This window comes from Xyrauchen texanus, chromosome 18 (genome assembly GCF_025860055.1).
Source record: "Xyrauchen texanus isolate HMW12.3.18 chromosome 18, RBS_HiC_50CHRs, whole genome shotgun sequence".
NCBI lineage: Eukaryota > Metazoa > Chordata > Actinopteri > Cypriniformes > Catostomidae > Xyrauchen > Xyrauchen texanus.
The window spans coordinates 11,213,074-11,237,308 of NC_068293.1; the positions used below are offsets into that span (position 1 = coordinate 11,213,074).

The 24,235-nt window shown below is 39.0% G+C and overlaps 1 protein-coding gene across 1 annotated transcript in view; it reads right to left on the reverse strand.

The window, feature by feature from the left end:
- The window catches only part of LOC127658568 (collagen alpha-2(IV) chain-like), a 165,951-nt gene that overhangs the window by 7,544 nt on the left and 134,172 nt on the right, over positions 1–24,235 (reverse strand). The window contains exons 26-46 of the mRNA XM_052147928.1: positions 24,107–24,142; positions 17,116–17,190; positions 16,931–17,029; positions 16,409–16,630; positions 13,826–13,987; positions 12,635–12,805; positions 12,350–12,493; positions 12,041–12,172; positions 11,097–11,278; positions 10,903–10,966; positions 10,697–10,771; positions 10,495–10,602; positions 10,284–10,391; positions 10,017–10,088; positions 9,495–9,620; positions 9,270–9,386; positions 7,678–7,839; positions 6,781–6,879; positions 6,461–6,607; positions 764–880; positions 396–587 (exon numbers count right to left, since the gene is read on the reverse strand). Coding sequence (XP_052003888.1) covers positions 396–587; positions 764–880; positions 6,461–6,607; positions 6,781–6,879; positions 7,678–7,839; positions 9,270–9,386; positions 9,495–9,620; positions 10,017–10,088; positions 10,284–10,391; positions 10,495–10,602; positions 10,697–10,771; positions 10,903–10,966; positions 11,097–11,278; positions 12,041–12,172; positions 12,350–12,493; positions 12,635–12,805; positions 13,826–13,987; positions 16,409–16,630; positions 16,931–17,029; positions 17,116–17,190; positions 24,107–24,142 — 2,610 coding nt within the window. The remainder of the gene's footprint in view (positions 1–395; positions 588–763; positions 881–6,460; positions 6,608–6,780; positions 6,880–7,677; positions 7,840–9,269; positions 9,387–9,494; positions 9,621–10,016; positions 10,089–10,283; positions 10,392–10,494; positions 10,603–10,696; positions 10,772–10,902; positions 10,967–11,096; positions 11,279–12,040; positions 12,173–12,349; positions 12,494–12,634; positions 12,806–13,825; positions 13,988–16,408; positions 16,631–16,930; positions 17,030–17,115; positions 17,191–24,106; positions 24,143–24,235) is intronic.

Consider the following 24,235-nt stretch of genomic DNA (forward strand, 5'->3'; position numbering starts at 1 on the left):
TATGGATTACTTTTATGTAGCCATTATGTCCTTTTTGGACCCTCTGAGTTGTGGTCACCATTCACTTGGTGTAGGGATATACTGAGCTGAAATGTTCTTCTAAGAATCTTTTTTGCTGCAGAAGAAAGTCATACACATCTGGGATGGCATGAGGGTTTGTAAATAATGAGATAATTTTCATTTTTGGGTGAACTATCCTGTTAAAATGTACTTGATTTATAAAAAGTTTAGGAACGAGCAATAAACATTTTTTGAAAGTAAAATGTATGTGTACTTTAGTACTGTCTAATACACAGATTTGAGAAAAGCTGTTCAAACACATTACTAAAGTGCATGAAGTGTATTCTATAACTCTGGATGCTTTGAGAGTTTTAGGATATTGCGACTGGACTCACCCAGGTCTTGGTTGTGGGCCTTCTCTTGTCCCTCAAAATATAGAAGACTGTAACCATCCCATATCTTGGACATACCCACAGGGCACATTGGGATCTGATCAGACTGACTGTGTTTTACCAGAAGGTAACCGACACTGACACTGCGGCCAGGCATTCCAGGAAGACCATTTATTCCAGGTTGCCCTCGGTTACCTAGGAGACAAATTTTCATTATGAATTTGTATTTTATGTGATCAGTCAGACAAGGGTTCATAATCAAATAACCCAGAACCTTTTGGTGAACAGTCATTCGCAATCCTTAATTCACTAATCTAGCACAGAATCCCATAATCCTCATCCATCCACATTCACACAAACACAGCATTTACCTTCCTCGCCTTGCAGACCAGGGTGACCCCTTTGTCCAGATCCACCACGGAAGCCTGGATTTCCCGGTATTCCTGGGAGACCTGGCATGCCCTTCTGGCCCTTTGGACCCAAAAACCCTAAAAAAAACAAACAACATTTTTTTAAAGGATTAATTTACATGATGTTGCCAAAACAAGTGCGCTTCCTATGCAGGCATCATAGGTGCGCTCCTGATGTTAAGGCTATTCCCAAGGGTGTCTCTAGGATTTAAAAACATCAGGGGCTGAGGACAAAACATTAGGGGCTATGGGTGTCCACAAATTCCTCAGAGCTGTTCCTCAGCGCTTAAAATAAAAAATTAACAATAGACATCAAATATGTCACATACAATTTGTCATCTGCACTGTGATATCAAAAGAAGTCTGGTTTCAAATACGTAAGTAATCCGCTCTGTGCCATACTTTCTTCCAGTGCTCTAGGAATAAAGTAGAACAAAGCAGAGCAGATCAGTTTACATGACCTTTTTATACATTTCATGATTACATATTAACAAGGCAACAGCAGTTAATGATTAATAATTAACTGATCATGCTAATCATTCTCTTTTTTCAATCTTAAAATTTTTCATTCTAAATCAGCACACCACTGATATATGTTCGGAAAATCTTTGAGTGTTTTCGGAAGAGAGGGGGAGGGGGAGGGTTGTGTGTATTGCACTCAGAACTGACACTCACTACTAACCAGTCAGGTGAAGAAGGAGCGGTCTTCCTCAGCATTTAACCACTGGATCTATTAAGATAATTTCACTGCTAAGAATGAAATTGCAGCTCACACATTGAACTTAATTGCTTCAAATGCTCTAGTGTACGCCATCTCTAAGTGTCCTGCCCACAGGGTACACAATAGTTCCAACTGCAAAATATGGAACAAAGCCCATTGCTCTACTGTTGCTGCTGATGCAGTGGAGTCCACTGCATGAAACTTGACCACCTGCTCAAAAAGTCGCTAAATGTCGCTAGATGACGTCATTGGTTAATTAGCATAACCATATCTTCATCGCATCATATTTGCATTCTGCCTAGTGTCAGCTGGTGTCAGCCCTTTACACCTGTTTGCTTCTCTCCTACTCTCTGTGCTCACATACTGTATTTTTAATACAGCCAAATTCCCAATAAAGCTGTTCTCAATTACATATTTTTCTGTTTCTGTTGTCAGACAATGGAACGAGTATGAAATAGTGACTGAAACGCCGCCCATTAAGACTACATTTTAACCAGTTATCACTTTCAAGCAATTTCCAAGCTGCTGCTTTAACACATAAGTTAAAGACAAAAGGCTGTGCTGTGATTTTGGCTATATTTGCATGTAAAATGATCACTTAGATCGAAAGTTAGAAGCAACTGAATGTCTTATTTTTTCTCTCGCAAACCTCCTGTTTTTTTTAATGTGTAATGTTCAAGGATGTGTATATTTGTATTTATATTTGTATTTTTATTATGTGTATATAAGTTTAATAAAGTTTAAAGTTTGTTATAATGTGTTTGAATAAAGTACAATAAACAGACTTGTCTATATAAATAATCTGAATTCAGAGAGAAATGGGAAGAACTAAACCCCTGTGATAATGAGTGATAAGACAGTGAAAAGCACATGAGAAGAACAAAAATCTAATTAAACGATCAAATTAAATTGTTTAAATATAACAATGGAGGAACAAATAATACATATTAGTAATTGGTCCTTGGCAATAATTTTTAAACATGTGCAGCTCATTCACGTCTATTTCAGCTGCCGTGTGGTCAATTGAATGTTCTGCTCCTCTCTGCCACTCACTGAACAGTGTAGATGCTGTGATAGGTTTGCCTGCGGTGGGAAAACAAGACGTTGTGCTCGTGGGGCAGTACTGGTGACTCCCTTCTAAGGAAAGTACTGTAGCTAAGGTTTGTCCAAAAAGTCACTCGTTTTGTTGCTAGGTGCTTTAAAAAATAAATAAAATAAAAAGACACTATAGAGGTCTGAAAATTTGCTAAATCTAGCAACAATATTGATGAATTAGCAACACTGAACTTGGCATAAAACTTTTGGAACACAATTGTTTGTGACTCGGTGGAACTCTACTGTTTTAAAATATTCCGCTCTTTTAGAATGTTCTTGCTGTTTAAAAAATAACATCTTGCACCTCAGCTTTGGAATAGGTGATGGACTATCAGTAAGCAGTAAGGGTTAAAAGTGTTTCTGTGATTTCAGATGAACGCTTTGACCTAGCAATGTCATTTTTGTTGATTTTATGGTCATTCATGTTCTTACTGTTGCTATTGTTTTATGCATTTTAAATCAACTTGATATCTTAATGTTTTGAATTATAAACTTTGGCCATGCACTGTCTGTGGCAGGGTGGAGGGCGGGGCCGGGTCGTGATCCTGCGCGCCCGGTCCCGTATTAGGCTAATTATCTGTCCCTGAGGTTTAAAGGCCGACAGCGGAGGGCTGTGCGAGAGAGAGAGATCGTTAGCGGACATGTCCGCCATGTGTGTTTGTTTATGTGTACTGTTAAGTTTTTCATTAAAATATTATTTATGTTGAAAAGCCGGTTCTCGCCTCCTCCTTGCCCCATCCTTGAGCTGTTTTACACTGTCATTGCTGTTAGATTTAATGTTTATTTCATTCATGTAAAGTTGAATACATTTTTAAAAAATGCCATAAGGAACTTTTTGGGTGGCTCTTTTTGTTAGTAATAAAGAATGGAATACATTTTCTTCCTCTTTGTACTTTTATGTTAAAACGATTGTGCATGTGACATAAAATAGAATTAGGTTGAAAGTAATCCAAAAATTATCCAAAAGTAATACCTACAAGACTATGTTACTGATAACATTTTTGTGATGTAATTTGTAATCAGTACCTGATTACAATTAACAAGTAATCCACCCAGCACTACATGTACTGTATGTTTCAAAGAGAATGCAATCTAGCCCATGTATTGCGACGAGCTCAGTGAAAGAAAATCCATTCAAAATGGCAGAGGATTGTGTTGATTATACATATTAATAATTCAGCACTGATAAAAGTAGTTAAATCTAATAAAAAGGTGACTGTTTTCACCAATATTTGTGTGTGCAGTGTAATTGTTGTTTATTAGAGCAGTGTTCCCCAACCGGGAGTACGTATACCCCATGGGGTACGCGGACAGTCCCCAGGGGGTATTTGGGAAGATGTGCAAAAAAAAAAAAAAAAATATATATAATAATATTGGGAAAAATATTTCCAAACAATTCATATGTTCAAGTTATTTCAATTTCAAAAGGCAGGAAAACATTTACTGAGATCTCTGGTGTGAAATCTCTAGTTTATTTTGTATTTATAGGACAATTTTTTACTTTAGTTTCAGTGTGTATTTTTTATTCACCCTGGCCACTTCCCGCCAGTTGACCCTTGCTCGCTCCTCCGCGGCCACGTGCCAGAGTCACTCACGATTTCAGGTAACAGGCACTACACAACACGACACTAGCTATGGATCAATGGCTGAAAAAATGCACTGTTTCAAGCAGCAGCAATGCTAGCGGCAGGTCAAGTGAACACGTGGAGAAAAGTACGAAAGTTGACAAGTCAAAGTATCGTCAATTTCATGAAAAGTTTGTCTTCTTCGGTTTCACATCCACACCTACAGACCCACCTCAGCCACTGAGTTTCCTCTGCGGTAATGTCCTCTCAAATAATAGCATGAAACCAGCCCATTTACAACAGTACATCACTACCAAGCATCTTTCCTGTGTGGGTAAGACAGACAAGTTTTTCCATAGAAAGCTGTTGGAATTTAAGGGATGTCAAGAGAAATTAAAGCATTGGAAGCCTCATATGCTGTGTCGCTAGAGCCCAAAAAGACCAAAAAGCCATTTACTATAGCTGAGGAACTAATTTTGCCTGCTGCTGTTATTCTTGCAGAAACAATGATTGATAAGAAAGCAGCTGATGCACTGTCCCATTGACTGTCCCATTGTCAAATAACAATCCGCAGGATGTGTTCTGCATGATCGATGACATGGGTGTTGATATTGTTGATCAAGTGGTGGAAAAGTAACATTCTGGTTCATTTGCTCTGCAGTTGGATGAATCGACCAATGTCAGCGGGGAAGCCCAGTTGATTGTGTTTGTGCGATACAGAGACATTTTGGAAATTAATGAGGAGATTCTGTTCTGCAAGAAGCTAATGGGGAGCACTACGGGTGAGGACGTGTTTCACGTTATTGCCAGCTTTTTCTCAGAGCACAATCTGTATTGGAAATCTCATGTGTGCACGGATGGTGTGGCATCAATGACTGGGAGGGTGAAAGGATTACTTACCAAAATAAAGAAGGTCAACCCTGACATTGAGTGGAATCACTGTATCATTCACATTGAGGCACTGGCCAGCAAGAGAATGAGTCCTGAATTACATGATGTTTTGAATGATGCAGTGAAAGTGATTAACTTTATTGAGCACCAGCAGCTACTGCTTCACACTGACGTACGTTGACTATCGAGAGGGAAAACACTACATAGGCTTTTTGAGCTGCGCAACCACGTAAGTGCTTTTCTGTCAGAGCACTCACACCCCCTTATGGCTGTGTTCGAGGACACAGACTGGGTAGTCTGATCTTGCTGATGTGTTCAACAAATATTTCTATGATGCAACTTGTAAGCACACATTTATCCAAACTCAACAGTGCATTCAACTCCTACTTCCCTGACATTGAAAACAAGTCTGCCAAACTTGACTGGGTGCGTAATCCTTACATGATTGAAAGTACAAACAACAACATTCCTACCAGGCTGCAGGAAAATCGGCTGAATGTGTCCTAAGACTGTGGCTTGAAGATGAGGTACTTGGAGACAACACTGTTACAGATCTGGTGTGAAGGAATATCCTGATTTGGGGAAACATGCACTGAATAAACTGCTGCCATTTGGATCTACATATTTATGTGAAGTGACATTTTCATCTATGATGATAATCAAGACCAACTTGGAGAAAAGCCTGATAACTGCTGTTGCCACACTGTCCCCGAGACTGACAAAGATTATGAGTGAGAGACAGGGTCAAGTTTCTCATTGATTGGTGAGTCCTCATGTGTCGTCATTGGTGAGTACACAAGTCTATACTTATGGGTCATATTGAGAGTAGGCTGCTACTATGTGTACATTTTTTTATCTTTGTATGACTGGTCTGGACTCTTGAAGACTGATAAATGTACAAGTATTATTATAGTAATACATTATCATTATTCACAGATAAATGACAGACAATTAATATTGATTTTAAACCTAATTTAGTCACATTTACACCTAATCTAGGAATCACATTCAGTCACACATGCATAAGGGGGGTACTTCAGGCAGGAGAAGGAGTTTTGGGGATACAATACCCAAAAAAGGTTGGTAACCACTGTATTAGAGTATTGAATCATTAACATAGCAACATGCTCAAGCCATGGTCTATAGAAACCTATAGGGACAGTGCTCACACCTGACAACAAGACGTCTAGATTTCAAGCTGTTTTGAAAACTGTTGTGAGATCTGAGACTTCTCGTCACAGCCCAGTTGCTGATTCAAAACATCAAAGGAGACAAGCTTGAGTCATGTAGTGTCCACTAGGCATTAAAATGCTGCCTTAGAAGGCAGCAGCACAGAATTTATTTCACAAGTCATAGACATGGTTAAAGAAGTTTATATTCTCCTACCTGGATCACCAGGAGGTCCAACAGGGCCTATGTTTCCATTCTTTCCCTGTGGTCCTTGAATACCCATTGAACCTGGTGGTCCTCTTTCCCCTGGTAATTTTTCTGGGACAGGTGGGAGTCCTTTAGCACCAGGTGAGCCAGGGAAACCTGACAGAACATGTAAGAAAGAATAAAGGAGTGGGCATACTAGACAAAAAGCATGAGATTATTAAACAAATATGATGCAGAAATTACACACATCACCTTTGAATATTAACATATGGTGTATTCAAGATTAAAAAGATAATTGAGACAAATAAGTGATTGTTGCAACTAATCACCTGGGGGTCCAGTATCTCCTTTAGGTCCAACAGGGCCCCTGTAGCCTTGAAAACCCTGTCTTCCTGGAAATCCCATCATTCCTGATTCTCCCTTTTCACCTTTAAATGAAATAAAACATTCCTACATTATTCAAGTTCTTCAATAATTTTCATTCCTGAACAAAGGGAGCAACATACAGTTGCCCCAATAGGTATTTTGCACAGATAAATATGTCACACCTAAAAATGCATGAAATTAGATTACAATACTTCAGACAAGCTGGTATTTATTTTAAAATAAATTATAGCACAAACACACTTTAAGCAGAAATTTAACAAAACAGAAAAGAAAAAAGCTGTTTGTCTGTTTGGTTTCAGAACAATACACATTACTGTGTATACTGTTTAAAATGAAGACAAAAAGTATTTGGACACTTTGCAGTTGTCAAACAAGTCCTTAGTAAATGTGATGGACTACACCTGTGGATACACTGTTAGGACACCTGTGTGAACTTACACCTACAGTACTCTTCTAAAAATCAGCATGGCCCAGACCCAGAAATGGCTCTAGAGAAAAGCTCTAGCACCATTTGTTTGCATATGCCACTTGGTTTGACATTTTTTATCTTATGACATCGTGACATTTTAAGTGTGGCTTAGTTATTCGAAAGTGTTCAAATGCCTTTTGGGGAAAATGTACAGTATGTAAGTGTAAAACATTGCATTTTACTATCTAAACACATTAATGAGATTTGTGTGTGAAGATTTTTGCTTTTGTCTTTTTTCTGTCTTGTATCAGTTGGAAAGGTGTATGATGTAATACTTTTTGGCAATGATGAAAAGGCTTGACATTATAATTGTAAGGCTGTCATTTTAATTTCACTGATGCAATGAGCCGCACAATATTCACATTTCTACCTCTTCTTCCTGACACTCCAGATCCTCCTGCCAGTCCTCTTTCTCCTCTGTCCCCCTGGACTCCCTTTTCTCCACTGAAACCAAATACACCTGGGTTTCCTTTCTCTCCTTTCGCTCCAAATGGAGACAGATCACCTGGGATCCCTCTGGGTCCAGGGAAGCCTGCACGATGATATTAAGTAGAATAAAGCATGATGGCCATAAAATCCTTTTTAGTTCACAGATTCTTTAGTTCACTCTTCAGGAAACATTTTTAAACTGTAAGGGCTGGTTTCTAAGCAAGAGAAACTTCAATAAACTACAGATGTAAGTTGTAATGCATTCTAGCAAAAGTTAATAATTGTATAGGGAAATGTCACTAATATACAAAATATGTGTTAATTTAGTCCAATTTTACATAATATTTAAAATAATGCTGTAAAAATATGGTCTTTTACTAGTTTACAAGTAGTTAAGTCCCTTTAAGTCTATTTAGTTCAATCAATGGCCATGTCAGTGGGTTAGTCCACTAGTATTTAAGTACCTTTAAGGAAACATACGCTGTATCTGTATCTGTATATATATATATATATATATATATATATATATATATATATATATATATATATATATATATATATATATATATACAGAATATATTTAAAAATAAATCTGAGATCATGGACAACTTGTGCAAGGAAATAATACAAGGGAGAACAGTAGTGTAGTCTAGGGCCTTCTAAGCTATCTTTCTAAGGATTTTGCATATGCTCACATAAAATGAGTGATGATATGCATGGCCACCAAAACAATGAGTAGGATTTTGACCCATATCTTTTCAATCTACTGTGGTGATACCGCAGCCCTGTTGAGTGAATTGAGTGTTAATTTGTATTTATTTTTGGAAGTGTACAGAGATCCTCTCTAAATATGCACGGAGCAGCGGGTGGCAGAGCACAACTGAAGGCACAGGCAAGATAGACAGTTTGACACAGCTGAGCAACCAATTCTATTTTCCATTTCAGTAAGGACGGGATATTTCTAGAGTCTAGAGTTAAATGCTGATGTGCCAGCAACGCAAGAGTCATCATAATTTGCACTGTATATTAACTTTGCTGCTAGCCAGCTAAAAGTAAACATATTTGTACAATTTATGCAATTAAACTTTATGAAAATACTGTTGGAAAGAATTCACAATATGCCCACCTCTTTGGTCACTACTACACCACTACGGGAGAAATGCTTCCCCTTAGCTCCCCCTTGGATGGTAGAGATTACATGGACTTACATTTCCCTCTGTATGTTGCCTTTAACAACACAGCTCAGTATTGCTAGCGAAGGGCTTGAGACTGTGCGCCAAGCAACTTCCATTGAGATGAATGGGAAGGCTACTACTCTCTCCATGTATAATAGACCTCCTTGGTACAGCTCCTATCTAGTTGAATGGGTGAGAGCCCAAAATCCTCAAAACTGCTTTCAAGTCTACATCAAATGATGTCAATCATCTATAAAATCTGCTAACAATGGCATCCTGTCTCTGCTAATACTTATTATTAGTGTTTATTATAAATATGCAATTTACACATATTTACAATATACTGTATGTACTTCACCTGGAAGTCCTTTACTGCCAGGAAAGCCAGGGTCACCTGAAACTCCTGGTGTATCGGAGAATCCTTGTGTGCCTGGGGGCCCTTGTACACCTGGATGCCCAGATGTACCCTTAGCACCTGTAAACACAGCACGCTGGTCAGTATTTAGAATTCATACACAGTTGCATAAAAAAATAAAATACAAAAAAAATCAAAACTCTATGGAGGATTGGCATTTCAAGCTACCAGGATCTCCAAGGGAACCCTTGAGGCCCAAAGCTCCCGGGAGGCCAACATCTGTGCTGGGGATACCGGTCACTCCTATCTCTCCTTTTGTTCCAGGGTCACCTGGAGGACCTGAGTTGTCAGAACCTTGCAGGGGACAAAAATGACACACAATCATAATTTTTAAATTTAATTTATTGCATAATTGTGTAACTTATTGTAAGCTTCATTATTGAAGGTTTATGGTTTCACAAAGGCATAGTCTTTGCCAACCTACAAATTGCCATTGGGTTACATTACATTACATTAAATCCTAAATGCATAGTGTCCACTACTATGGATAAATGTGGATAAATTATTTTGAGAAACTGGGAATAATTATATAATTTTTTATGATATTGTTTAAATATATAATAAAATATTTATTATAAAAGTGATTTTAATATAAAGGATATTTTTGTTTCTTTTGTGATTTAATAATTCATACATCAAAGGGTTCATCATGAATATATGACAAGAATACAAATATTACGGAACGGTTACCTGGAACCCCCTGTATCCCCTTTTGACCTTTCAGGCCATCCAATCCAAAAATTCCTTTTAGACCAGGAAATCCTAGATAAAATATAAGTCAGCAAAAAATTCTGCATCAAATTTTAATCTTACAGCTCCCATTACTGTTTAACACATGAACTGGCTAGACAGATCGGTAATGCTTTCATTTTACTTGTATTGTGCCTCCACACAATGGACATACAGGGCATATTAATTAATTTTCTGAATTTTCATTTGACACATTGAACTGCAGACCATTTTGTCCTGGTTGGCCATGGATTCCAGAGGTTCCTGGCTGTCCTGGTTCTCCTGGCCAGCCCTTATGACCCTGGTTTCCAGGGAAACCCTGAAGGCCATCGGAGCCTGACAAGTTAAACACAGTTCATCAGTTTGATAATGCGAGAGATAATTCTGAAAAATCAAGAATGTGTTTAATCAATGCATGGCAACCAAGACACTCTTGTACCTGGTGGTCCTGCCTTTCCAGCTTCACCAGAGTAGCCTTTCATCCCCTCAATGCCTTCAAAACCAGGGCTTCCTCTATCTCCAGGTTGACCTGCCAGACCCTTTTCACCTAAGAGAGGCAATCACAATTAAGAAGAGGTTTACGGGAACAGTAAGAGGTCATAATAGTGTCAGGAACATTGTAGAATATGTGAGTTCCTCACCTGAAGTTCCATTGAACCCAGTTTCACCTCTCAGTCCTGTTGATCCTGGAAGATTGATGGTTGGACCCAAGTCACCTTAAGCACAAACATTTTAGGTAAACCTTTTTGACTGTATTTTAATTATTGGCTAACATCAAGCAGAATCAGAAAAGAATACAGTACATTAAGTCTAACACTGACATGTCAGAGATTTCATTTATAAGTACCTCTGATTCCTTTGTTTCCAGAGTCTCCTGATCGTCCATAGGCACCAGGTGAGCCTTTGTCACCCTACAATATTAATGCACAAAGAAAAGTCACAAAAACTTACTCAAAACACCTAAATATTCTAACAGGACACCATTTGCAAGGAGATTTTGTTCCATATTTTAAATACATATGAAAGAGCTCATCATCTTACCCTGGGTCCAGACATTCCAGGGAAACCATCTATTCCAAGGAGTCCTGTAGAGCCTGGCATTCCCTTCGGCCCTTGATATCCTTTTACTCCAGGAAGACCAGGAGAACCTTTTTTATCACTGGGCTCTCCTGGATGCCCATGTTCCCCCTCTTTTCCTGGAAAACCTGGAAAACCTTTTTGGCCTGGACAAAAAGGCAGTTGGAAAGAGAAGGTATAGGTATCTATTGTCTGAAAGTGTAATCTCTTCCTATTTATTCATTTATTCACATCAGCAAAATACTGGTGATTCCACTTTGACCATTTCTAAATGCATTTTATTTTCCAATTAAGGCCCATTTTCTGTTTTTTCCTTAATTCTGAAAAATGGGTTTACATGCTCCACAAAAATTTAAATGAGGCCCTTTAAATGCAAGTAAGCATGTAAGTGTGTTCTTTTCCTGCTTTTTTCTTCATTAAATGCAGGAGATGATAACACCTGCCATGTATTTTTAGTTAATCCGCGCAGTACTTTAATCAACAATGTTTGTAAAACAAAACAAAACAAACAAAGTCAACTCAATCTTAGAGCACATGTTCATTTGCACATGTGCAGATTTAAATAAATATTCAATTACTGTGGATATTTCAAATAAGGTATTGGCTAAGTCTGTCAAAATTCTGATTAATAAAGGCCTAATCAAATTTCTAGTAACTAAATATTGGTTTACTGAGGAGATTAACATTCTCACATGATGCAGTCATAATTGGAATATGACCGAATTCAGATTAATATCTGAATATTCCTGTACATGTAAACAAGACACAGTATGTAGCAATGAGGCTTTCAACATGAGATATACATTGAGGCTTGTTATTACAGTTAGAACTTGTATAGCTTTTGTAATTTATATATTGCATATTGCTCATTGTGCCCTTCAGCAATAAAGAAATATGAATGTAGCCACCTCTGGGACCAGTGAAGCCAGGATCTCCAATATTTCCATGGTCACCTTTAGCACCCTTAATGACTTCTTTCAAATGAAGTGTTATATTTGTGACTGGCATAACTCCTGGAGTGCCCATCAGCCCTCTCTCACCTTGAGAACAAGCATTCACAAGAAAATGGAATGTCTATGAACACATATTTTGGTATGTCACCTTCCAAGATATCATTTTACATTACAAATGACCATTAAACTCATCAAGAATACAGTATATTGCCTACAATTAACATATACTGTAGGAATACAGATGGAATTATGATCTAGTTTCACCTTTTTGACCTGGAGAGCCTGTATCTCCTTTTGCACCTTGTTGTCCTGGGGACCCTGTCTCTCCTTGTAGTCCTGCAAATCCTTTTATGCCTTCCTGACCAGTCTTTCCAGGGAAGCCTGTCATGCCATGACCTCCTTTGAGACCTTTGTGGTTTTAAAAATTAAAAGACAATGTAACTACAAGTAAACCATGCATATTTCAGTGCCATGACTTGCATTCTGAAAGTATGAAAAATATTTTCCTAAATGTCTGCAACGTTACATTAAATACAAGAGAACATTGACCTTTGAGTCCTTGGAGACCATGGTTACCGAAAGGCCCCTGTTGTCCAGGATCTCCTGGTAGCCCAATATTTCCTAGCACACCAAAGTTTCCAGGGTCTCCAATGACACCCTTAAATCCCCAGGGACCAGGAGGACCAGGGTCACCCTGATCTCCCCTTACTCCACTTGGACCTACAGAGACAAATCAAACAGCCAATCAAAATGTGAACAGTACCAGTCACAAGTTTGGAGACACCTGACAGAATGTACTATATTTTTACTCATGATCTTAAAGACATGTTGATCTAAAGGCTTATGCATTAATGCTTGAAATTGCAGACATACTGTAAATAAGTTGTTCTTATGTAAGAATATCTTCACAAAATTAATATAAAAAAAGTGAGATGGAAAAGAAACTAACAAATGAAACAACATATATGCAATTGATAAATGTACATTTAGCTGATCTCAAAATAAACCTGACATGGTGATCAGGATACCAATGCAAAGCTGCCTTTTTGTGTAATGACTGGCTGACAGTACATAGTCCTGCTTATTACATGGACACTTTCCAAATAATTGGACATTAAATATTTATTTTTATTAAGCTGAATTGAGCTTTCCCAGTGATGGCAACAAAAAAATAACACTTAATCTTTCATCAGTCATGTCATTAATCATGCCAGGTAATTTCGCTTTGGCTGTGTGTCCCTCTATTTGGTGTACTGCAAGTTGCACTGGATGAAGTACTACTGCTAAATAACTAAGCAGTATTAAACTGGCCAATTAATTAAAAATGGAGGCCTCTTTTATTAAAAGCTCTGGCATTTCATAGTATTTTATGAACAAACTTGAGAGCAAAATCAGCTAACACTTTCAGAGGTATTTTATTTTGAGCAATATCAAGATTCCTATTGAGTACCACCATTGTGCCCTTCAGCAGAGTTCCCACTTTGGTTTAAAAATGCCTTAATGGCTAGTGATCTCATGATGAAAAAAATTAAGATACATTATCATACATATCCATATCCATATCCATTTCATAAAGGCCTCAATTCCATAAAAAAGGTGCTGCATTTAAAGAACGTTTCGGTATTGATATGAATGGTTTTACTCTGAATAAATGAATGGGAAAGCAACGTTTGCTAAAATGTTCAAGCTGTATAAAGCATGCATTGAGGGCATCTACAGATGTAGCATCAGTTGTGTTACCTGGTTGTCCAATATTTCCAGGTGGACCAGGAGATCCTGTGTGCCCAGGTTGTCCAGAATATCCAAATGTCCCTTCAGGTCCAGGTCTTCCTATTTCACCCTGAAGACCTGGAGGGCCATTTTCACCCTTGAGGCCGATCATACCAGGCATTCCCTCCATACCTATGTGACAATACATGCATCCTGTTGTTATAAAATGGCACCGTTTAAGGTTTAGCAACTACACCATGCTACCCACTAAATCAAACATTTTATTTATTTTAAACAGTGATTTATTTTAGATCAGGAAACACGGCAATCCACGCATCCTTCATTCTTTTCATATTCAATTATGAACTCTAAATCGGAAAAATGAAAAACGACTTATTTCATTAATCATTTACAAAACCAATATTAAAAAACGATATATATTGTTTTTTGTACTTTAGATTTTATTCTCAAGTTAAAAATAGGAAACTGGAAAAATGGCCATGGGACACTGTTCGTTTTGATTATTAGGTTTTTCCATCTAAAAATAAATTAAAAGAGGTGAAAAATAAATTTGCACATGTAAGTGGCCCTAAAACGCTCCTTTCTTTTGATTGGTCAACCTGCAGCATTGTCTACTCTTCCTCAAGACTCATCAGTTAATATTACAGAAATGACAAAAATAACCATAAATTCACAAGACTATAGACCTACAATGTAAAGAAATAGGATTACTTTCACGAGAGTGAGCGAGCACTAGGACGCTTGGGTGTGAGTGTTTGGCTGGGTTTGACAGCTTGACTCTATGAGATGACTTGACTTTGGCTGGGTTTGACAGCTTGACTTGGCGTGGTGGTTTGACTTTGCGCTTTGGTTTGACTTGGTGTGGTGTCTTGATTTGTTGTAACGGTTTGGCTTGATTAGACGACATTGCATTGTGGTTTGATTTGACTTGGCTGCTTGACTTGGCTTGACGTTTTGAATTGGCTTGATGGCTTGACCTCATATGATGCTTCACTTGATGAGGTGGATTGATTAGACTTGGCTGCTTGACTAGGCTGGGTGGGTTGACTTGGCTTGGAGACTTGGCTAGGTGTAGCAGCTTGACTTGATGTGGTGACTAGACTTAAAATAGAAACTTGACTAGGTGTGTCAGTTTGACTAAACATGATCGATCCAGGCGATCTTAAGGGAATGAACTGGAACAGGTGTCTCTAGGACAGGAGTGAGGACAGACGACTCCAGAATGGGAGTGAGGACTGATGGCTATAGAATGGGGGCGAGGACAGATGACTCCAGAATGGGAGCGAGGACAGATGACTCCAGAATGGGAGCGAGGACAGATGGCTCCAGCATGGGAGCGAGGACACACAGCTCCAAGACGGGAGCAAGGACAGACGGCTCCATGATGGGAGCATAATCAGACAGGGAAAGGACCTCCATGGAACATGATCAATGGCAGCGAAAGGGAAAAGGCCTCCATGGCTGTGGGCACCGGCAGGGGAATGGTTTCCGTGTCCGTGGACGCTGGCAGCGAACTTAGCTCCCCTGGACAGATGGGCTTGTCCAGACCTCTCACAAAAATGAGCTTGAGGATGGTCTCATCAACAACTGTGCTGACCGTGCTGAAAGCAGGCCAGGAGGTCGGGCAACTGGGAGAGACTCTGAGAGATGGATTCCTCAAGGGCTGGAGCTGGGTTCAATAAAAATTCCACCATGCCTCTGCTGGTTCCATAGTTTGCCATATAGTTCTGTCATGTTTTTGAGGAAGGACCCAAGATGCAGGATGGCAATGAAGGGGTATTTAATTGAATAAACACAAAGCAAAAAAAAAAAAAAACTCTTATGAGGGAGAAAATAATCAACAAGACAAAAATAGAACTAAAAACAAACCAACAGGGGAAAACTGGAAACAGACAAGAACAACATGTATGGTCTTGAGACTAAACACAACAATATGGCAGGGAAGACGAGACAAAGGAGAGAATGTACAGGGGAAAGGAATATTGGATACAGGTGCAGTCAATAATCACAGGCAGCAGGAATCGATTGCACTGCTTATGAGCATCTGTGAGAAACAAAAGGGAGAGAGGGAAACACAGCACATGGGACTGAGAGATGGGTGGAGGAAATGGTCACAATCCTGCTAAAACAGGAATAGAACAAGACTGAAGAGGCAGGATCATGATATAATCTTTGCGTTTACATTCAATGCAAGTAAAACCACAGAGGCTATTGGCAGAAATGGTGCCCAGGTATTTTTCGTGCTTTCTTCATCATGCAGTAAACACTTTATATTAGCATATCATAACATTTAAATTTTGTAGTGTACATCCCATTTTTTATAGACATGGGGACAGTGAACATCTTTATGTGTTAACTGCACATGAGATTGGCATTGACTGTACTAAAGAGTATCACAAAAAAGTTGTAGAGTGTATGCGGCAAACATGTCTGAACGGTCTTGCGTTCAAAAGAGTATACTTTAAAAGGCAAGTGTGCCTGACCATAAACAACATGTAAAAGCACACAGAAAAAATATGTTTCCCAAGCCTTAAATATAAACTGACTGTGAAAGCTAAGTTGGAATGTCCTGTCTAATGATGAGGTTCTCACCTAAGTGTCCTTTTGGGCCTGGGTCTCCTGGAAGGCCAATAGCACCCCTCTGTCCTAGCATTCCTGGTTCACCAGGGGCTCCAGTAGATGCCCCTAGAACTTCACCATGTTCACCCTTCTCCCCTAAAGCACCATCCAAACCTGGCTCACCAGGGAGGCCTGGAGGTCCTTCTTCACCTTTGGAGCCAGGATGTCCATAGTCACCTCGAAATCCAACTGAACCTAATTGGCCCAAATCAGATTATTAGAGCTGAGAAAAGCAAACAGACAGGGCTAAAGTGAACATAAGAATAATAAAATACAAGCAGGCAACCAGGGCCTGCCCAAGTGTTTATGGAGCCCTTGGCAAGGTCATGTAAACTAAAATATGTGATGCACTGTTTACTATTAGTGTAGATTGGGCATTAAGTGTCTTTGCATCATAAGTTAAGACCCCATGGGGCCCCTCCTAACATGTCACGGCCCAAGGCGACTGCCTATATAACCTATACTATCAGATGGGCCAACCCTTCTATTACTTACCCATCGGTCCAGGAGGACCTCCTCTTCCTGGTTCACCTTGCTCTCCTTTGGCACCATGTTCTCCAGAAAGACCTGGTAAGCCTTTGGAACCTGGAACTCCTAGAGCACACATGGAGAACAAAATTTAAACAGAGAAACAAGAACTGAAAGAAGTTTTACACAGTCACAAGGTTCAAATAAATTACCATTAAATCCATCCAACCCAGGAATGCCAGGCAGCCCTATATCTCCTGGAGGCCCAGGGACTCTTAAACACTCACCTGAAAAAAATAAAATCAAAGACAAGAAAATAAAAGACCACATTTATACAATAGGCTTACAGAGTTGTAAAGTTACAAATATTATGCTGTGTTCACAACAGTAATTACAAGTTTCGACAAGTAAAAACATTCGTGCTTGATTGAACTCATAAGTACTCTGAATTTTATGAAATTTGTTTTTACATTATCCCTTCCTCATTTTGCATCAGCATTCCAAACCTGGAGAAGTAAAAAGTGCCCATCAACATTTAAAGGTAGCTCTACAAAATTTTCTGTTTGATTTGCCATTTCATTATAGCCAGTGTTGCAGTCAATTAATGTTGCAATTAAATATTTTGCTGTCATCAACAACTAGGCTGCACATGGTTCCATTTTGGAGTAAAGATTGTTGTCATAGAAATAAATAATTTCTGAGTCTGAGGACATTAACAGCTAGAAGTATAGTCTCAGAGTTGCCATCTCATAATAGGAGTAATTACAACACAATATAAACACAGCAGTACATCACTGTGCAGTGCAACAGTGGCTGTTGTAGGATAAAACAAATTAATAATTAGTTTTTCGGAATCTACCAGCATTCAATCCACCATTATATGTTGGGATTTGTTATATACAGTATCTGGTTTTGGAATTACATTCCTCTACCAATTATTTGTAGAGCATTTGCATAATGGTTAGCTTATGGCTTTAAGATTATGCCTGTGCCATTTTCCAACCATTACTGTAAGGAATTTAGCGCAATAAGGGTATTAACGATTGATTTTGGGACTCTTAAAATAATCTATGTTTTCATCTGTTCAATGTCTTCGGCTAGTAATGAGTTGATCGGAATCCAAGATTAATTCTTACAGTAATACTACTTTCAATCGTTAATTCCTTTACATACCTTAATTCATTGCATTGATGGTTGGAATATGAAACGGGTATAAGCTTAATGCCATAAACTAACCATTATGCAAATTCCCTACAAATAATTGGTAGAGGAATGTAATTCCAAAAATAACTATATAGCAAGTCCCTACATATAATGGTGGATTGAATGCCGGTAAATTCTGAAAAAAAATATTTCTTTGTTTTATCCTACATAAAATGGAGAATGTGGGTAAGTCTCAAAGATGGAAACTGATCTTTTTTAAATATGAGTACCAGATCAGAAACATGGCAGAGAAGAGAAAACTACTCTACAGTGTTGCATGTGTGACGTATGTATTGTGTGCTGGTTTGTTGTTGTTATGACAAAGATCAAAGCTAAAGATAGTATTTTCCTCCCTTTTTTGATTGAAAGGTTTAACGCTGCCTTCAGCCCTCATTAAAATAGCACAGAAATAGAATTTAACTCTACAGATAAAGTGAAAACTCTAAGAAAGGAGCTTAAATTTTCCTCCTGCCAGGATAAAGAAATCTCCTGCAATGCGGTAAGGGTAAAGAGATGAGCGACATTTCTCTACCTCTTCCTAATTTGCCTAATTTTAAAGCTAGAATAAAATTGAATGCAATTGAGATGTTTGAGATGTCTGTGGTTTAATCATTGAAGTATTGATGGTCGATGGTCGCCCTTTTGTGCCTGATCGCTGAACTAATTTGATAAATAACCAATGTGCATCAGTGTCTGAGTGTTATTTTAATAAATGCTTGATCATGCTAGAGATTTACAGTAAAACTGTCTATAGGCAGTAAGAAACCCTGTTTGATAAGTGTGTGTCAGAGGAACTGGCACGATAAGTTAAGATCCGCCAAGATAAAAATAAATTGAAATAGCCACAGTGAACCTGCCGTTTTATTAGAGATTAATCTAAATCTCTGCAAACTTGCTTGAAGCTTTATTTGCTTGTTACAAAATGGTGTTGATGTTGCTATGATGATGAGAGTTTACGAGAAGTACATCCTGGCTACTTCCATAACCTCCATTCCCCGATGGAGGGAACGAGAATTTATGTCGATGAAGTGACACTAGGGGTCACTCTTGGGAGACTGAGACACCTTATGATCTTGATAAAAGGCCAATGGGAATTGGTGAGTGGTATTTGCATGTCACTCCCCGCACATACGGGTATAAAGGAGCTGGCGTGCCGACCGCTCATTCAGGTTTTGTGCTGAGGAGACGAGAGAGAAGGTCCCGGCCATTTCAGTGAGTAGTCCAGCATTGTTGTGGAGGGACACAACATCTTGTTCCCTCCATCAGGGAACAGAGGTTACGGAAGTAACCAGAATGTTCCCTATCTGTCACTCACTCGATGTTGTGTCGATGAAGTGACACTAGGGGTTCCCTACAAAAACGCCACAACTAACTGGACTGTGTTACGTGAACTGCCGGTGCGAGATGGGCAGACTACTGTGTGCCTCGTAGGCAGCGCACCAGGCCAACAGTTAACCTCCCCCGACACTGTTATTCGAACGGCCCTTTGGGGACAAGTCGACTGCCCAAAGAAAGAATAGGGGCAGGCAAGCCCAGTCGTAGGGTTACCTCTTTTTTTTGTTTTTCTCCCCGAAAAGATAATTTTTCAACCGACTGGGACCACCAGTGTCTCACTCCCAAGGGGAAGACACCACGGAGACCACACCCCACCCAGAGAGGGGGTATTTTGAGTGGAAATACGTCACATTGTCTTGCCGACTCTTTTTCATTGGAATTGAGTCATGTGGAGAAGTCCCATTGTAGGCCCAACGGGGGATGTGTTTCTACACACGATTTAGCGGAAGATATATGTCACATGGGGTTACCTACCCCAGTACAGGTCTTGACGGTCGATATATGTCACCGTCGATATATGAGGTCGGTCCAAGGTCTGAAGAGGGCAACAGACTGGCGTGATAGCCACACAATGAGTCCCGTGGCGCCATGCCAATCTCGGAACTCGAGTCTGAAGCCAGTGCTGAAGCAGTTTCATATTAGGGGTCTTCATGGGTCCACCCGAACCCGAGGACCCGGGGCCCGACCCGGGACCCGTAAGGGTTCGGTCCATATTTTACAGCCAAAATATGCCCGTGTCGGGTCCCATTCTTGTACTTCGGGTCCCTGGTCTGTTTAACATCTGCAGTGACACGATGACTTTGCCAATTGACGATTGGCTTTTTTATTTAGAAGGCGGGACTCAAATGCAGATTTTTCATGCCGAGTATTTTGCTGATGTACCACCAGCCACTGTGGGAGGCGACCCACCTCTTGTCGGAGAGATATATAACAAGAAATTAGAAACAAAGACGCGCGTTTGACAAAACGTGATTATATTTTGAAGACCAGATGAAAGAAAAGCCGCCTGAGTGCAATGAAAGTGCTTCTCAAACACACAAACATTCATAGAGTTCAGGGACTTGTTTCCCAATAACTATTGATCTTAGCTGTTAAGAGCTGAAAGTTGGTTATTTTTTATGTGCAACCAGGGTGTGATATAGCACCCGCAAAATGCGACGATACTCAATGCAGTTTGCAAGCTCCTCTACAAATGCATTTCATACACAAGTAATTTTGCTTCTATCTGCAAAAGGTGTTTCGGGGTGACACATGACAAGAAATGCTGACGTGTTTGAAGAAACACACTACTTTTAAGAACAGACAAAAGAAAAGCCGACAATGCTCGTGTCTGATTCAATGCAACGGGACCCTGTCTCGTGAAACAAACACATGTAAAGAGTTATCACTCCTTTTTCTCTATTTCATTCAACTGACAACTTTTTGGAAGAATAATATAGCCTATGAGAATGCTGCACATGATCTCCGATCATCTCGTGAGGTACTGCGAGTTTAGTTCGCTCTTACACATTGTGAACGCATCTTTGCAGGTTCAGTAATATATACAGGTATCTTTGTATTAAATAAATAAAGACGAAAGTGATTAGATCATAAGGTAATAAAAGATACGTTTGCCTTGTACCTAAAATTTTGTTCTATTTTTTTTCTTTAGGCAGCATAAATATGACCAAAACGGAATACAAACACGTTCAATAAGAACACACATTTGGCAGCATTTTTTGGTAACACAACAATTTTTTAGGCTTATTTATTATGATGATTATTATAATTATCTTTACATTTATAATTGTCTTTAGTTATTAAGTTGTATGCTAGTAATTTTCACCTGTTGCTGCATACTGATTGGGGGAGGGGGTTATATAGAAGATTCTTTTTATCACTTTGTTATTTGTATTTCTTTTTTGTTTCAATTGAATTTAGAAATGTCTTTTGTTCAAGTTTTTTGTGTTTCAATACATTTATTTAATTTTTAATCAAAGCAAAAATATTCACATACCTTGGGGATTGACCTTTAATCAGATATTGATATTTTAAATGCAATTATCAGTCAAATGTTTTTTACATATCGCCCAGCCCAAAAGGGAAGTAAAATGTTTCATTAAATTAAGTAATTTTATGGAGACCCGCACAAACACGTGTACTCAATTCCATATTGCAACATGTTACCTAATAATATTTGCATATTTGTTTGTTTTTGAGTAGTCTACGGGCAATATATATATTTTATTGAAAAACTTTTTTCAAGTAAATTATTAGTTTGTGGTCTGGCTCTTTCGAAAAACGCATCAACCAAAAATTAGAAAATTGGCTCCTTAGTGAAAAAAGGTTCCCGACCCCTGTTATAGTTCAAAAGGGTAAACAGTGGGAATTATCTTATTATGCGAGATACAAAAAACTGCAAAGCTGCAAAGTCGCGTTTGTCATCTGCCACCGTGACCGCAATTGGACTTTTGAAACTGAAATAATGAGTGGATTATACATGCTCTTTCAAGCAAGAGAGCAAAAACATGGATGTTATTATGCCATCTTTCTTGGCAAGGAGGATGAATTGTATGCATCACGGTAAGGAAAAGGAGAGAAGGTTACAAACGTTACGTTAGGTAAGACACAAAGGTTTATTTTCACAACTTGTAAATTAAATTGTTAAAAGCAATTAGCTGTGGGATCTGTGCCGATTGGGATCAATCAGGTCTGTGTATCCCGGCCGGATCCGGGTTCAGATTTCAAATAACAGACTGGCTGAGTTGGTTCCAGGTAGTAAATTTACGGCATTTCTCGGTTCTGTACGGGTCTGGGTCCAAACTTTCAAATAATATATCGGTCTGGGTCGGTTCCTGATAGCACATTTCTGAGTCTCTTCGGGTTCGGGCACACATTTATTTTACCCGTGAAGACCTCTATTTTATATGCATCAACCCGAGTGGTGTGGCCACCGCTGAGGACGCCATATGCCCCAGGAGCCTCTGAAACAGTTTCAGTGGAACTGCTGTTTTCTGTCTGAACGCCTTAAAACAGGTCAGCACCCGAAGCCCTAAAAGGCTGAGGTGCATGAGCACCAGGTCCCTGTGCACACACAACACACCCCGAGAGTGAGCTAGGATTAACCAGTCATCGAGATGCATGGAGAGTGCAAACCAAGCGTCCAAGCTCTGGGCAAGGTGGACCAAGGGGACAATCTCATCGGACGTACCAGCGGGTGGGGCCTCGCGGCAGGGCAGAGCCAGAGGCACCACATTGAAGGGGCTTAAGCCCTGTGGCCGTGCTGAGTCGAGGGACATCGAAGCACTTACCCAGCTCCTGATACCCACCAGAGGATCGGTCGAGGATGTACATCGTCCCCACAGTGTTAGCGTGTTTGTGCCACAGCTGGGTGTGCAGGGGTGGGGGGGCTGGAGCGCTGGACCTATACATAGGCCATTTGCTGAGGGTCTCTTCTATGACCACCATGCAAACCGTGAAATCACAGAACTAAGGCCTCCATTGTTCTTCAATATATACAAATCTATACACTAATTTGTATACTAATCATGAGGAATGTTTCTGGCTCACCATCTCACATGAAGCTTTAATTCATGAACATTTGACTTTGGACTTTGCTTATTTCACTACTATCCAAATACACAGCCATGTGTAGTATTATACTAAACAAAATGACAAATGCATCCTATGCAGATGATAATCCTTTTAAATTTGTTTTTCATAATTTGTTTTTTTTTTTTTTTGCATTTAAAACTATTATAATATATATACTAACAAACTATTAGGACTTTTTTTTATCGTGCGTTATAACTGAATTATAACTGTAATTTAATAGGAAATTACAAGTGTTTGGCATGTAATTTATTGTCTCTTAAATACCAGGATGATGGTGTGAAGTATTTTTGGGTTATTTGCAATTATATTTCTTTTATGAAATTCATGATTAAACTGAAATTATTAATTATCCTGAGGGGAGGATAGAGATGACCACATGTATCTCAAAAGCCAACTCTGACTGGCTAATAGTCTCTTCAGGGTGAGACCAAACATAACAGGCTAAAAGACCAGTCTGACAATTTCAGCCCTCTCTTCTCTTCGCTCACTCTCCAGCTTGTGTTTGTTTATCTATGTGTTAGTTTAGTTTTATGTTGTTGATTAGTTAATAAAGTGTAGTTTGTATTCAAATAGAAATTCACTTTGTATTTGATAAATTAACATCGGTCTCTTGAAATCTGTCAATCCTAAAATCTACACGCTCATAAAGTGTATTTAAATCTATTTGTGATATTATTTTCAATGGCAGTGAATGTAGTATTACTGTAAGAATTAATCAAACGTTCTGATCAACTCATTGCTGGCTGAAGACTTTGATCAGACGTAAACATTGTTTCTTTTAATTTTCCCTGAATCAATTGTTCATTTCATTTTTGAGATAAACTCCTTAAATTAATGGTTGGAAAATGACACAGGCATAAGCTTAAAGTTTGAATGGATTCTATAGCACTCTTAATCATGTACAGAAGTTTAATACTTATGTGCCTGCAAAAAAAAACAAAAAAATAAAAAATACACAAACAAACAAATGAAATGGTTAATAATGCCAAAGTAGTGGATTGACTGTGATGAAGTACTAAGACATGACAAAGATCTTGAAGTAGATTTGAGTAATTCCACCAATCCAGCTACCTGCAATATTCCACTCCTCTTCTGTGCTACAGGCCCCTATAAAACAGATGTAAGATAGATACAGTATGTAAAGACAGGCTAAAAAAAAAAAAAAAACAGGTTACGAATACAATAGATTGCTGCAATTGT